Source organism: Macaca nemestrina, chromosome 9, assembly GCF_043159975.1.
Source record: "Macaca nemestrina isolate mMacNem1 chromosome 9, mMacNem.hap1, whole genome shotgun sequence".
Lineage (NCBI taxonomy): Eukaryota > Metazoa > Chordata > Mammalia > Primates > Cercopithecidae > Macaca > Macaca nemestrina.
The window spans coordinates 117,713,964-117,730,909 of record NC_092133.1 but is presented as its reverse complement, the minus strand read 5'-3'; the positions used below and the strand labels follow the sequence as shown (position 1 = coordinate 117,730,909).

General features: G+C 39.3%; 1 protein-coding gene across 14 annotated transcripts in view; it reads left to right on the top strand.

Moving 5' to 3' along the window:
- LOC105480009 (myosin IIIA) overlaps positions 1-16,946 on the top strand; it is a 310,637-nt gene that overhangs the window by 290,608 nt on the left and 3,083 nt on the right. For 11 of the 14 annotated variants that reach the window (XM_011738421.3, XM_011738428.3, XM_011738422.3 and 8 more), the window contains 3 exons: positions 1,073-1,179; positions 9,092-9,132; positions 10,814-10,957. In XM_011738421.3, coding sequence (XP_011736723.2) covers positions 1,073-1,179; positions 9,092-9,132; positions 10,814-10,957 — 292 coding nt within the window. Of the gene's footprint in view, positions 1-1,072; positions 1,180-9,091; positions 9,133-10,813; positions 10,958-12,612; positions 12,811-16,946 lie in introns of all 14 variants that reach the window. The other 3 variants (XR_011608190.1, XR_011608191.1, XR_986226.3) reach the window with 3 other exon arrangements.

Sequence of the window (16,946 nt, the reverse complement as noted above, 5' to 3'; positions counted from 1 at the left end):
AGATCACCAGAAGCTCTGACAGTGTTGTTCCAGGTTTGAGATCTTGGCTGTATTAACAGAGAGAGTAGGAAAAGATGACAAAATTTATTCTTCCTTTGTCACTCTTTTAATGTCAAATCTAAAAATGCTACTGGTTTGAGGTCCTAAATTTTGGAGAAAGAACAGATTAGGCTTTTGAGAAAGAGTCAGCTCTGCAAATGAGCAGTCTCTTCATTTGGAGCCATAACATATGAGGCGGTCCTTAAAAATGCAGATCATGCAGTGCTTGGGTAGATGGGTCACCACGCGAGGCTGACACACGGGGGAGGGAAGGGGCAGAAGAGGTTCTGTAAGCATAACATTGCTTTCTAAATTGTTTTTCTGGTAGCTTTGACCCCTGACGTCATCCATCCTCTGAACTGCTCTACTCAATTCCACATGACCAAACTATTCTTTTTCTTTCTTCCTTCCTTCCTTCCTTTCTTTTTTTTCTTTTCTTTCTTTCTTCTTTCTCTTTCTTTCTTTCGTCTTTCTCTCTCTCTCTCTCTTTTCTTTTTTTTTGACAGAGTTTTGTTCTTGTCACCCAGGCTGGAGTGCAGTGGTGCAGTCTCGGCTCATTGCAACCTCTGCCTCCCAGGTTCAAGCGATTCTCCTGCCTCAGCCTCACAAGTAGCTGGGATTACAGGTGCCTGCCACCACGCCTGACTAATTTTTTTGTATTTTTAGTAGAGATGGGTTTTCATCATGTTGGCCAGGTTGGTCTTGAACTCCTGACCTCAAGTGATCTGCCCGCCTCAGCCTCCCAAAATGCTGGGATACAGGCGTGAGCCACTGCACCCAGCTGCATTGTTTTTCTTTTCCTTCCTCTTGTTTTCTTCCCCTTGGCTCTCAAAGTCCTAGACCACCAGACAACTAGAGGAAAGCACATGGTAAGGAGTAGGATAAGGGCTGGTTGTGCAGCAAAAGTATTTCCTTTTTCTCCAGCCTTAGCCTCAGTCATAGGTATATAATTTCTTATTTATCCCAAAAGGAAAACATCACTTGATAATAGTCTTTGTAATTGAATACTTGTTTATGATCACCTTTCTTATAGGTATCTCTAAAGGAGAGGAGCCAAAAATATTGAGACCCCCAAGACGACCCCGGAAACCCAAAACATTAAATAACCCTGAAGACTCCACATACTATTATCTACTACATGTAAGTGGCTCACTCTTACTATCAGATGGGAGCCATCACATCTACTAATGGCCAGTGTGAAAACTGTGGCTAGATTAGGCCAGGCACAAAGGAAGGCCTGGCAGGAAAGAGAGGCCTTAGTCTCCTCTTCAGTCCCCTCGCTGGCTGGGGATCTGGGCACTTTGATCTCTTCCAGCCCTTCTTCCTCACATTCCAGCCTCTCCCATAGTAGTACCTACCACATCCTCCTTGAAACTTTCTCTGCTAGTCCATTAATATGAACTGATATGAAAATATCAACTCAGAAAGAGAAACCCATCATAGCAGGAGCTCTCTAGAGAGGGGCCCTGGTGTAAATGGGTGGGTTTTGGTGAAACTAGAAGAAAACGAAAGAAGGGGAGAAACAGGCATTTATTAAGCATCTTTCAAATTCCAGGCCTAGAATAAGGCTCGTTCACATCCACTGTGATAGCTAATCCTGGAAATATCCCTGAACGTATTATCCATATCTCTCAGATCAGGATTCCAAGACACAGATAAGCATGCCTTAGCTGCCAGGCCATTCATTTTATTGAGGTCTTCTGACCCCACAGCTCCTGCTCACTAACAGCATGAGGACTCTTTGGCATCGCCCCTGATAGCCTGACCTTCTTCTCATGTTCTCTCCATGAATGCCACTGTCATCCATATGGTCTCCTAAACCAAGAACCTGGGAGTCATTCTGGCTTTTGTCCTCTCTCTCATACCTGTGATCCATCAGTGGCTCTAAAGTGTGACTTCTACCTGCAAAAGCTTATTCCAACTCATTTCCCCCACTAACCTCACAGCAACTTCCATATTTCAGACCATCATCATTTCCCACTCTGGAGTATTTCAGGTACCACATAACTGTCTTAACTGCATCCTCTCCAGCCTGCCCCTGAAAATGTCTTTAAACCGTACCTCTGAGCATGCTCCTCCCTTAATTGTTCCTTTAATGGCTCAGCAACTCCTTCAGGATGAGGTCCTAATTCCTTCCAAGGCCTTCTTCCTGCGACCTACGACTGCTCTTCAGCCTCTTTTCTTGCCCTCTTCTTATCCTTGAGCCATAGTGAACTGCTTGAAACTCTGCTGGTGAGCTGCATTCTCTCATGCTCCTGAGGCCTTTCGCACCCACTGGCCGGTCCCTGCATTTGCAATATTTATTCACTCTTCCGCTCCGCACTGCCACAGTGAGAAAGCAGCACTCCCCTATGCCCTGGAGAACCCAGAGGATGTGTCGAAACCCAGAGAATCAGTTGGAAATAAGTCTCCCACCTCGCAGGCAGAAAATGAAGCTCACATTTGACCTCCAAGTTAGCCAGTCTTCTCTAGTTCTTTCCCTTCTCTCTAGTGATTTATTTTCAGTTTCCACAGAGGGTTGCCTGTGGAAACCCATTCTCTTCCCCACTCATTTCCTTTAGACAATCCCATTAGCTACTACGACCTCAGTGACTGCTGATTTCTGAATCTTTATCGCTGGCTTAGCTCTCTCTGTAGCTCCAGCCTCAAATATCAAACTACCTAATGTTCGTTTTGCATATTCTACATGGATATGTACAAGCATCCATGTATACATATATAGAGACACATACACACACATACACATCCATACATGGGCGCACACACTCACAGCTTTGTTGAGATATAAATCTCATGCCATACAATTCACCCACCTTAATATACATTAAATGGTTTTTAGTACAATAATTTAATCACAATCAATTTACAACATTTTCATCACCTTAAAAAGAGCCCCATTAGAAGTCACTTCCCACTCCCACCCCCCTGCCCCAAGCCCTAGGCAATCACCAATCTAGTTTTCTGTTTCTGTAGATTTGCCTATTCTGGACATTTCCTATAAATAGAATCACACAATATGTGGTCTTTTATGAATACTCAACTAATTTTACAAGCCAGTAATCTGACTATTACCTTGACTTCTCCCTTGTTCTCATCTTCCGTATTCAAAAATCTAAATCCAAGTATCTCGAGTTTCTATTTCTCTCCATGCTCTGTGCTAATACCCTCTTCCAGGCCAGAGTGTCTTGTCAGTATTTCTGAGTCACTCCTCTTACTGGTCCCTTGGTCTTGTTTTTCCCCTTCTAATTCATATATTTTCCACACTGTAGCCACAGTTGTATTTCTAAAATTAATATCCAATTATACTATCCTCCCATTGATGGAACTTTTCTGTTACTTCCCACTGTCCTAAGATATGAAGGCCTGTCAAAATCTGGGCCCTGCTCACCCTGTCCAGCCTCCGTGCTTGATATTCATTCATTCACCCCTCCAAACTCTCCACTCCAGCCCTTCCTCCCCAGTAACCTGCACTCTCCACTTCAAATTGTCCACGAACATTTGTCCTTGGACATGCCCTTTTCTCAGCCTAAAACCACATCCTCTTTCTCTTCTCATCTTTCACGATCAAAACACCCTCAGCCTAGATGTCTTTTTCTTCAGGAAACCTTCTTGTCACTCCCAAATCCCAAGAGAGCTCTTCCTATATCCTCCCTAAGAAGCCCATACTTCCCTTTTATGACACTTTATCATGCCAAAGAGGGATTGGTGTGGCTTCCACGAGGTCAAGGAGTTTGCCTATTGCATTCAACCTGACACATAGCAGGCATGCAATAAACATGTGTTGTACAAATAAGAGCAATGAAATAAAAGAATGAAAAGCAAATAGGAGTAAATTGAGAAAAATCTAAAATTCCAGATACCTGCCTTTGACAGTCACTTTATAGGAAGCCGATTAAGAAATGAAATTGATTTTTTTCTGTGCTGCTCAAATAATTTAAAAAGCAGCAAATACTCTGACATTTCTTTATGCAGTTAAATAGAACAGCAGAAACAAGATCAGAAATTACCAAACATTCCCCATTAACCCTGAGTTTATGTAGTAAATGATACTCAATGGTCTTTATTAAGTGCAACTGAAATGACAAGTGACTGTGATGGCTTCAACAGCAGATACTGTTCCCAGTATGAGAAATTGTAAAAGACCTTAACAGAAGTGAAACATGTATTACTAACAACCAGTGAGAACTGTGGAGCAAATTCTGAGCCTCATAAATGAGTTCCATCCCCAAGAAGCTTACTTTGTCATCACACTGTTATTTTTAAGTGACTATATTTCCATACATCCTAAGTTATTAGGGAATAGGATCCTTTTTTATAATTCTGACTTTGAAATCTATGGCTTCAATGAAAAATAAAACAGAAAAGGAGTATGTTATTATAAGTGAAAAGATACCATGTGTTCCTATTTCTCTGGCCCTTCCCAGGATTTGAGGCGTCACACATAGTGAAAAGTGTGGCTGTAATGAGGTCCCACTCCCTTTAACCACCAAACACTTTCTGTAACTTTAAATGGTTTTCATGAAAGTCTTTCTAAAATATACTGTCTATTTTAAACCCTTTCTTGATGACCCAGGGTCACTTCAGTGAATGAAAATGTTTTTTTATTTTTTTAATGTTTTATTTTTCATTTTTATGGATACATACTAGTTGTACATATTTATGGAATACATGTGGTATTTCAATACAAGCATACAATGTGTAACGATCAAACAGGGTAACTGGAGTATCCATCATCTCAAGCATTTATTTCTTTGTGTTAGGGACATCCCAATTCCACCGTTTTAGTTATTTTGAAATATACAATACATTATTGTGAACTTTTATTGTAGCACTATTCAAAATGTTTGTACTTGATTCATGTTACTGAAACACCAGGGGTTTGGCTGAGGTCCGGCTGCACGCCGCACAGAAAGCCAATCACTGAACGGAATATTGCCAAAGAAGAAGGCCTTAATCAGGTGCTGCAGCCCAAGAGCTGCGAGCTCAGTCTCAAATCCATCTCCCTTACTGACTAACGCCAGGGATTTATATAGCAGAGAGGAAATGTAACAACGTTTAAGAAAACAAGAACTGGGGAGGGGCAAGGAAGCAATCATGGTGAATGAGTGCAGTGTTGTGGTGAGTTTCAGTTCTTTTTTTGAGGAACCTAAAGGTTACTTCCTGAGGAAGGAACTCAGATAAAACAAATAAAAGTTTCAAGCTTTAAGACCAGAAGGGTTAGTTTCTATGTTTATCAAAAAGAACAGTCTATGGGGCTATTGGTTTGGTTTCATTTGGATCTATACTTCCCAGAGAGGATCCCTGACTCCCGTGGCTAAGGCAGCACCCAATCTCTCTGTCTATCACTGGCCTGCTTCATTTTTCTCCAGTGAATTTTGCATTTTTTTGTTGTTATTGTCTCACTTTGTTGCCCAGGCTGGAATGCAGTGGCCTGATCTCAGCTCACTGCAACCTCTGCCTCCCGGGTTCAAGCGATTCTCCTGCCTTAGCCTCCCAAGTAGCTGGGATTACAGGCACCCACTGTCTTGCCCCCCTAAATTTTTGTATTTTTAGTAAAGCCGGGATTTCACCATGTTGGCCAGGCTGGTCTCAACCTCCTGACCTCAGGTGATCTGCCCGCCTCGGCCTCCCAAAGTGCTGGAATTACAAGCGTGAGCCACCACACCCAGCCCTCTTAATTGCATTTATAAATATTTATTTATCTACTTATCTCCTGTGTAACTTCCCCTTCTAAACTAGAAGCTCTATGGAGGCCTTTGCTCACTGTTAACAGCCATTGTCCTGAGAACACTGTGCAGCTAACATCGTAACTGGAAGACTCTTAAATAATAGACCCCTGTAGTACAGTACTCTCAGGGGCTGTTGAGTTGTAGAAAATTATTTCCTTTACATTTGCCCAACACAAACATCTCTGCTTTCAGTTGTTTGGCTATTTTTATAGTTTTTTGGTTTTTTTTTTTTCTCCTTGGATGTCACTTCTTACAATGGTGATTCTGGCGGCCTTAACATCAGTATTGCCTCTTTCCTATGACTTGATGCTCTTTATCTCTTACGTCCAGGAAATGCTGCTGCTGTGTCCAAAATAAGAGTAAGCCAAGCCGCAGAAGCGTGCCTGTGGTGAAGAGCATTAGTGGAGTGCGCATGGGCTGTTGTACTGCCTGAGCTAACACTCAAAGCCGTGCAGCATCAGCAAAAATGACTCAGGGCCAAGGTTCCTCAAAAAAACGAGTAATCGAACACAATCTTATCAGAGATCCCTTCCAATTTTATTATTCTTTCCAGTACTTTCCCTGAACTACAGCAGTAGCTAGTTTGCCCACTCCAAAGTCTTTTTCTTCCTGACTTCAACGTTTTAGCTCCTTCTTCATCCGTCTTAATAAAGAAATTGGTAGTGTATTACCAAAAGGAAAGTAAGATTGTGCTCACTATGGTGTAAGGGATATGAATTTTAACGTTTTTGTCATAAAACATATTTCTTTATGACGGGTGGGGCTGGAGGGGGAGTGCAATGTTCCTGATTAAGGAACAGGTTCTTCAAAGTCTTCAGAGCTAAGACACTACTCTTTTAAAGGCCTCCTCAAGAAACACCCAAGCCAGAAAATCTACGTGAGTCATGTTTGTCTCCTCTTTCTTTCTTTTCTCTACACTGGTTCTATAAGAAACTGCCATGGGACATTTGCTTCTTTATTTTCATTTCAAATTTCAAGTTTTTAATTTGTAATTTCAAAACTATAATTGAAAACATTGTACATCTTAGCAAAAAACGTCCCCGCTATAAAGTCCGTGTAATAAATTTCTTATAAAGTCCTCACCTGTGAGGAGTGGTATGCTTCCCTTTTCATGACAAAGGGTAGGGGTTATTGCATCATGCTCCCCTTTTAGCCCCAGCTGTTAGGAAACTAAGAGACAAATGTAAGCCTCCATCTTAATGCACCTACTTCCTTTGCCTCCTTTGTTTCTCATTTACAATTTCTACTTTATTACTTTGATTGTATAACGATTCTATTATGAGCCATCTTAAATAATTTTTGGAAAAATATATTATTGACTCACATTTCATGAGAATATTCTAACACAAGTCCACATGTAGTGGCTCACACCTGTAATCCCAGCACTTGCAGAGGCCGAGGTGGGTGGATCACTTGAGCTTAGGAGTTTGAGACCAGCCTGGGGAACATAGCGAAACCTTGTCACCACAAAAAATACAAAAATTACCCGGGCGTGATGGGTCATGACTATAGTCCCAGCTACAAGGATGGCTAAGGTGGGAGGATCACTTAAGCCCAGGAGGCAGAAGTTGCAGTGAGCCGAGATTGCACTGCTGCACTCCAGCCTGGGTCACAGAGCGAGATCCTGTCTCAAAAAAAAAAAAAAAAGAATATTCTAACACAGGCAAGAGTGAAAGAAGTCTGGACAATATGTCCTCTTCTAGGAATTCCTGTAACTGAAAACCAACTTATATACACGATATCTCAGAGGGAAGTGCTGATCTAGTATAAATAGGATCCTCACCAGCCTGAGAATTCAAGGGCAGAACATTATTTGAATCTTGGTTGTATAAAGGGGCATCCCTGTCATTCAACGTACTGCCATCACTTAAACATAACTATGAACTATAGACAATTGTTACTTAGAACAAAGGGGCTTTTTTTCAGGGAATGGATGAAGGAGGCAGGACCTCTGTAGGAAATTACTACCGAAGTGATGTTAAAACAGCAACAACCACCACAACAAACACCACCCAAATCCCAGAGATCATTAACTGAACTGCTAGTGGCCTCTGTTCCTATGCGGGCAATGTAATTTATTTGTAAGCACCTCTTAGCCTAGGGCATTGGATCAAGAATGTGAAGTGATAGGAAATGGGAGAACAGGAATGTAATTGATATCCTGCCCTTACATTATTTCCTGAATGGTCTCCTCCCAGACTTGATGCAAGGAAGCACTCACTTCTACCTCATCCACCTGTTAAAATGCCAACCAATAAGAATAGAAGAAACCATGAACTGTTCCACTCATCTACTATTTTAGAGTACAACAAATGATAAATCCTGAAAAAAAAAATGACTTACTATGTCTCTAAAAATACTGGGGGAAACCCTCAGTATTTATAAATCGTTATTAATTGCCATTTTTGTTATACAACACTTTTGTGGTGCCAGCCAACTTGATACCTGCTATAGGGTTTCCACAATTATAATATCTTCAGTTTGTTCAAGGTGAGTATGGTGTCTACTTTCTCAGCCTAAAAGACAAATATGCTGTGGCAGCATGTAAATATATGAGCTCAAATATATTGAAGTAGCACACACATAAAAATGCATTACTAATGCTACAGTGCAAAAGATAGTACTGGTTTGTATATAACGTGAAACTTATATACAAAGGACCATTTTGTTAATGTTCAAATTGAAGTATCAGTTAAAATATATCTAATTATTTCCATACTTGCATATCTTAATTTGTTCTGACCTTGATACATAAAGTCCTCAACTATGAAAACATTGTACAAATGAAAACATATATCATCTGTGCTGCTACATTTATGTCATAAATGGGCTCCTATAGGTTTATGAAGTCACAATTCCATTCTTTTTGCGGACTGTTGCACCTGCCCTCCATAATCACCCATCTGTTTTACCTGCAGACAAAGAAGCAAGACATTCAAAGCAGCTTAATTAACCTGCTTCCATCGCAACTGCATTTGTAGTAGAGAAATGGTCTTCCCAGAAATTTTACAGTTGCTCCCGTTAGTAGTAAATAGATCTTATGTAACCTTGTCTATATTGATCACTGTGTGGGAAATACATTTTTCATATGGAATGCAAAGATTCATTTCAGTTTAGGTGTGGTAAAAAATAACCAGAAATTTATAATTAATAAAACTTGAGTAATTATATTTCTTTAAATTTTTAAAATATTGTATCTACTTGCTTATTTCTAACTTAATCTTTTAAAAGTAAATGTATTTACATATTAAGATTATAGTAATATATCAATTATATTAAGATCATAATAGTATATAGGTCTTTTGAATTCTTCTTTCCTTTAGAAGTCAATCCAAGAAGACAAACGAAGACCAAGGAAAGACAGGTAATTATTACTTCTCGATTTCAATCAGTCATCTTATTCAAACAAAAATCCATGTGTCCAAATTATAATTTAAAGTCACCTATTTTAGGCCGGGTGAGGTGGCTCACGCCTGTAATTCCAGCACTTTGGGAGGTCGAGACAGGTGGATCACGAGGTCAGGAGATCGAGACCATCCTGGCCAACACAGTGAAACCCGTCTCTACTAAAAATACAAAAAAAAAAAAAAAAAAATTGCCAGGCGTAGTGGCGGGCACCCCTAGTCCCAGCTACTCCAGAGGCTGAGGCAGGAGAATGGCGTGAACCCGGGAGGTGGAGCTTGCAGTGAGCCGAGATCGCGCCACTGCACTCCAGCCGGGGCGACTGAGGGAGACTCTGTCTTTAAAAAAAAAAAAAAAATATATATATATATATATATCACCTATTTTATATGGATAAATTTGGAAAGTAATGTGCACTCAATACATTTACGTTACAAATATGTGATTTATATATAATTTATAAGATCCTGCCTATTGGAAATCTGTTGAGCCAGCATAGCACTAAGAACTTAAATATGTTTTAAATGAATTGTACCCTCCCAATAATTTACTTTTCTTGTTCCATGGAATGGTTTTGCTTGGGCAATTTGAACATGCCTGTATTCATGAATTTTCTTTCCCCAAACTCCTTTTTGCTTTTTCTCCTTCTACACATGCTAAATCTTGCTGCTTGTAATTTTTATGGATTTGTTAAGAAGATAAGGTTCATGTTACCTGCAAGTATAGCACACTTAAATTCACATTATTCTCCTTTTCTTATATTTCCCACTGATATTTTACTCTTTTAATACTATATCACTGTTTTAATCAATGTTCACGTCAACCAATTTCCAGACAGTGAGTGCCAGGAACAAACAAGAGCGTTTCTATTCAGCGTGAGTGAACACAGTTCTTCATTTCTGAATCAGTGACATCCTGAAAGTCCTTTTTAAATTAGTATCTGTAATTTGAAAAGTGTGTTTTCCTGGAAACACTGTAGCACCTGGAGGTTTTCCAGTTCTACTTATTTACCTCTTAGGAAGTCCTGTCAGACTACAGATACTGAGCACCACAGGAACCAGACTGTGCCCTGAGTAGAACCAAGAATTAACATGGGCAAGGATGCACCCTTATGTGTATGTCACGTGTGGGTGTTAAAATCTAGCACAGAAATTAATCCACTAAAGAACAAAGAATAGAGAGAGGACAGAATGTTACTCATGAAGGAGGTAAATTAAGATCATATGTGTATCAATGTACTGAGGGCTGATAAAATTTGAAAATGCTGAGTGTTAGTACACAAAGGTGAGCTTTTCTGATAATGGCCTAAAGGACAGTAGTGACCGCTGATCTAGACTGGCCAAACCGAAACACTGCAATTACTGGCTGTTGTAGTAACCACTAGTTTGGTGCCAAGTTCAGTGCAATAGAACCAGGAAAATGTGCTCCCACAGCTAATGTTCTATTCAAGGTAAGATATGAAAGTTTTTCTTTTTACTTATGGGATATACTGTTTTTCCCACATTTCAAGACCTTCCATTTCTACTGACATGTGTATGTTACTCCTAAATTATAGTAAATAAAAGAAAAAACAAGTATCCTATAAGTTTAAGTGAATAGAAAATTAGATTGATGCAATGGTGTGTTTATGTGTTCATTTACAGTCAGGGAAAATTATTAGATTTGGAAGATTTCTATTATAAGGAATTTTTGCCCAGTCGTTCTGGACCAAAGGAACATAGCCCTAGTTTAAGAGAACGAAGACCACAGCAAGAACTCCAGAATCAATGTATTAAGGCTAATGAAAGGTAAACAGCTAAACTTTAAAGTACAGCATTTACAGTTTTATACTTACAATTTCATTTCTTAAGATATTTCACTTTATATATAGATGAATGACAAAGCACTCTTACTGAATATTGCATCTTTTGAGTGATATAGTGTTTAAAAGTAACATCATGTACAGTGTTATGGTAGGGTAATCAGACACCTCCATTTTCCTAGCAAAAACTGAGTTTATACCTGTTTTCTTGATGTAATTATTAACAAAAACTCCTGTTATTTAATAAAAGTACTTCAGTTTGGATGATAAATTATTATATGGTCATCTAATTGTAAGTAATATATCATATCCAAAATCTATATTCGAGCTCAACCAATGTAATTTTAATTACTCATTGGTTTCTTAATTATGCTTGTTAATTTCTCAGAATCAATGATGTCAGACCCAAAAACATTTGAGAGAAAGATTCATAGAAAAATGCATATTTTGGCTTGAATTCTCACCTTGCCACCAACTTTCTGACATTAAGTAAATTATTTTGTAGCTTATTTCATACTTTGGGAATTTTTTTCTCCTTCCTCCCAAAATATGTGTGGAGTTTTGAGATCAGGGTACATAATAAAACAAACATGGCATATGAAAAATGGGAGTAATGACAGAAAACAAAAAGCTGTTCATCCAGAATTCTAAATGAATATCCTGTGAGCCTAGGGTCCTCAGAACCTTCACCCATTTTACAGCGTGACATGGTGGTTAAGAAAAGAAGTTTTAGAGTCACATGGTCTTAGGTTTGGTTCCTGATCCTGCTGCTTAGTTGTTGAATGACCTTGCTCATGTTGGCTGACCTCTTTAAGCTTCATTTCCATATCTGCAAAAGAATTTCCACCTGAACTATGATATTTGCCCTTTGCCTCCAAAAGATGTGCTCTTCCATCTTGGGATCCAGAACTGTAACATGTCGGAGCTTAGAGATGTTCTAGTTTAACCGCAGAGCTCTGTACAGAAGAACACCAAATGCCAGAAAGATTAAGTGATTTGCCCAAGGTCACACACTGAGTTAGTGAACTAAAATCCCAGATGTTCACTCCATGCCCGTTTGCTTTTCACTGACTTACCTGCTTCCCATTTTAAAAGCTCACTCTGCCCCTTCTCCAATGTATCCTTCCCCTTCCCCGCACCGGCAGACACACGTCTGCTATGAAAGCATTCTATCCCTGCAATACTCCTGATGTAGACTAAGTGATGTCTATGGCTGTGTGTTTAGTATCCACTGGAATAAATGCTAGCAGCTAGCATTGTTGACTGCCTCTTTGTGCTAGGCACTATGCTATTGTCTCATTTAATCCTCACAGCAACCACATAAGGCAGTTACTGCCCCATTTTATAGATGAGGAGGCTAAGTCTACAAAGTTCAGTGACTGCAAAGAGTCACCTAGATGATAAGTTCATGGAGCCAGAATTTGAACACGGGGCTTTCTAAGTTTAGAGTTGACGGCCTTAACCATTACTCAGTATTTCCATCCTATGCAAAAGATCATGCTGGGCATTTGAAGAAGGGGTGGATAGAATAGTGCATAAGATGTGATCCTTACATCCAAGAGCTTAATGCTAGAGGAAAAGTATACTGATATAACAAAACTGAACAAGGTAACTCAGATAAGGTTTTTTTTCTAAACTAAGGAAGATTACAGAGACAAAACAGCCTTGACAGTATTCTGAATTTAAAATAGAAAACAAAAACCAAACAGCAGAATACTGCTATTGAAACAACTGGAGAAATTTGAGACTAAACTACATGTCAGAAGATGTCAGAACACAAAGAATATCGTTTTGTATATATACACGCACCAAGTATTGGCATTGCCCAAGAAAGACGGGGTAAGTCTGGGAGTAAGAGACAACAGCAATGGTGAATTGAGTGCCTTGTGATTTTTTTAATTGACAAATAAAACGTGTATAAACTTATGGTATAGAACACGTTTTAAGATATGTGTACATTGTGGAATGGCTCGATCATGCTAATTAAGATATGAATTACCTCACTTAGCTATCTTTTTTATGGTGAAAACACTTAAAATCTACCCTCAGCAGTTTTCAAGTATACATTATTATTAACTATAGTCACCATGTTGTACAATAGATCTCTTGAATTCATTCCTCCTGTCTAACTGACATTTTGTATCCTCTGACTGATCTATCCCCAGTCACCCGACCAGTCCTCTGGTAAACACTATTCTACTCACTGATCTGTGTGCTTGTCTTTTTTTCTTGGTTTCCACATATAAGTGAGATCACGCTATATTTGTCTTTCTGCACCTGACTTCTTTCACCTAGCACTCTGTCCTCCAGGTTCATTCATGTCGTTACAAATGGCAGGATTTCCTTCTTTTCTAAGGTGGAAGTGTGTTCCATTGTGTACATATACCACATGTTCCATTGTGTACATATACCACATGTTCATTATCCATTCATCCATTGATGGACTCTTAAGTTGATTCCATATCTTGACTCTTGTGAATAATGTTGCAATGAACAGCTGAGTGCAGATCTTTTTTTTTTTTTTTTTTTTTTTTTTTTTTTGAGTGAGTCTCGCTCTGTCATCCAGGCTGGAGTACAGTGGCGCAATCTTGGTTCACTGCAACCTCTGCCTCCCAGGTTCAAGCAATTCTTCTGCCTCAGCCTCCTGAGTAGCTGGGATTACAGGCACGTGCCACCATGCCCGGCTAATTTTTATATTTTTGGTAGAGACACGGTTTCACCAGGTTGGCCAGGCTGGTCTCGAACTCCTGACCTCAATTGATCCACCCGCCTCGGCCTCCCACAGTGCTAGGATTACAGGCGTGAGCCACAGCGCCCAGCCCAGATCTCTTTTTAACATACGGATTTCATTTCCTTTGGATATATGCCCAGAAGTAGGATCATATTTTTTTTTATTTTCTTATTTATTTATGTATTTATTTTGAGACACAGTCTCGCTCTGTCACCCAGGCTGAAGTTCAATGGCATGATCTCAGCTCACTGCAACCTCCACCTCCCAGATTCAAGTGATTCTCCTGCCTCAGCTTCCCAAGTACCTGGGATTACAGGTGCCTGCCACCACAGCCATCTAATTTTTGTATTTTTAGTAGAGATGGGGTTTCACCATGTTGGCCAGGCTGGTCTCAAATTCCTGACCTCGGGTGATCTGCCCACCTTGGCCTCCCAAAGTGCTGAGATTACAGGTATGAGCCACCGCGCCCAGCCTGTTTTTAATTTTTTGAGGAACTGCCATACTCTTTTCCATAGTGGCTGTACTAATTGACATTCCCACCAATGATGTGCAAGAGTTTCCCTTTTCTCCCCACCTTTGCCGACATTTGTAACCTTTCATCTTTTTTATAGTAACCATCCTAACAGGTGTGAGATGATATCTCATTGTGTTTGTAATTTGCATTTCCCCTATGATTAGTGATATTGAGCATTTTTTCATATACGTGTTGACCATTTCTCAGTCTGCTTTTCAGAAATGTTTATTTGGGTCTTTTGCCCATTATTTAATTGGGTTATTTGAGGGTTGTTTTCTGTTTGGGTTTTTTTTTTTTTCTAAGTTGTATCAGTTGCTTCTATATTTTGGATATTAACCACTTTTTAGATATATAGTTTGCAAATATTTTCTCACATTTAAATGATTGTTTCTTCATTCTGTTGAATGTTTCCTCTGCTGTGCAGAAGCTTTTTTGTTTGATATAATCCCATTTGTCTATTTTTTGCTTTTGTGGCTAGTGCTTTTGAGATCATAGTCATTGCCCAGACGAATGCCATGGAGTTTTTCCCTTATAATTTGTTTCTTTTCTTTTCTCTTTTTAGGCAGCATCACATGAGCTAGCCCCTATATTTTCTTCTAGTAGTTTTGCAGTTTCATGTGTTATGTTTGAGTCTTTAATCCATTTGGGATTGATTTTTGTGTGTGAGATTGCTTTTTGTAAGTGAGATAACAATCTAATTTCATTCGTCTGCATGTGGACATGCAGTTTTTCCAACACCATTTATTGAAGAGACTGTCCTTTCCTCATTGTGTGTTTCTGGCATCTTTGTTGAAAATCAAATGATTGTAAATGTTGGATTATTTCTGGGCTCTCTATTCTGTTCCATTGGTCTATGCATCTGTTCTTATGCCAGTACCATGCTGTTTTACTTACTATAGCTTTTTAATACAGTTTGAAATCAGGTAGTGTGATGTCTCCCAGATTTCTTCTTTTTGCTCAAGATAGCTTTGACTATTTGGGGTCTTCTGTGGTTCTATATAAATTTTAGGATTGATTTTCCTATATTTGTGAAGACTGTCATTGGAATTTTGATAGAGATTCCATTGAATCTGTAGATTGCTTTGAGTAGTATGAGCATTTTACCAATATTAATTATTCTGATCTATGAACAGGGAATATCTTTCCACTTATTTGTGTCATCTGCAGTTTCATTCATCAGTGTTTTATACTTTTCAGTGTATAGGTATTTTACCTCCTTGGTTAAATTTATTCCTAAGTATTTTTTGTAGCTACTGTGAGATTGTTTTCTTGATTTTTTTTGTTGTTGTTGTTGTTGATAGTTCATTGTTCTCATGGACTAAATGAATAAAAGCTGATGGCAGGCAATCGGTGATGAGAGAATGGCACTAGAGAAAAAGAGGACAACAAGAGGCTGACATCTGCTTGTCTCCTCTGAAGATGGGACCTAGTGGGGTCTCTGTTGGGCAGTGGTGAGAGATGTGAGGTGTTTAGGGCATAAGCAGGTTTTAATTATGGCAAAAAGATCAATGGAGGATGAAAAGGGGAAAATAAGATGGAACACAAGTGCCTCATTTAAGAGACAGGAGAATTGTGAAAGAAGCATGAACAAAAAAAGAGGCAAAAGGATACAAGGAGGAAAGCATAAGATTTGAGACCTATAGAACTGGGTTTGAATCTGCACTCCATTTCTTACTAGCCATAGCAACTAGGATCAGTCTGTTTTCTCATCTGCAAGTTGAGAATAACAAGAATCTAAGGCCTTGCAGAGTTTTCCTTAGAATTAGAAATAATGTGTGTGATATACCTGGAAGATAGGTGACATTTAATATTCTTACAACAGAAATAAGCTGAATAGGTATGAAAATTCAAGTCAGTAACTCAAAAGAGGATGATCTGCTCCTTCAATACCCATCATGATGCTACTTGACCTTCCCTGTCAAGTATCCACTGGGCTCAGGGTGTCCTGAAAGACCTTGCCAAAGGTCTTTTTCTTTTTCTTTGCCTTTTAATTCCCTATTCAGAATGGACCAGGATAAAAGCATATTCCATCTGCAGGCCACATTCTAGACCTCTCCTTTCATCATTATTTTCATTCATTTGCATATATTTCCAATGGCCTTGCCCTCTCTCCTTCAATTATATTCAACTGGTAAACTCCAATGCTGAGTAAAATCAGAACAATTTAATCCCACTTAAAATTATGACCACACCTTAGGCAGGCCCTTAGTTACTTTGCAATATTACATTTCCCTAAAAATCCTTTATGCCACTTTCCCAGTCCATTCTTTCAAACTTCCTCCTCTCTCCTCAAACCCTCCAAACTTCCTGGCTCTCAGCTGACAACCTTCTTTTATAACAGTAGCAGATAACAGACACATGCTGAATCTATCCTACCACTTACCCATCTACTTCCCTCAGGATATTATGGATGACCTTTCCACCCTCCTAGCTAAAGTGAAACCTTCCCTTTGTGCACTAAATTCAAGTCCTATCACTGACTCAAGGGCATTGTCCTGCAATTGTCCCCTCTGTCTTCTGCACCTTGAATGTTTGTTCTCTTTACCAAATCATTTCTGGCAATTAGTGAACATGATGCATTCAGATCCATCATAAAATACACCCTTGACCCAATCCCCCCTTTACAACCACCCACTTTTTCTGCTCTTCAGTATAGTAAATAAATAAAACCTGAAAGAGTAATGATACTACCTCCTGCACATTCTTTCTTCCTATTATTTTGAGCCGCTC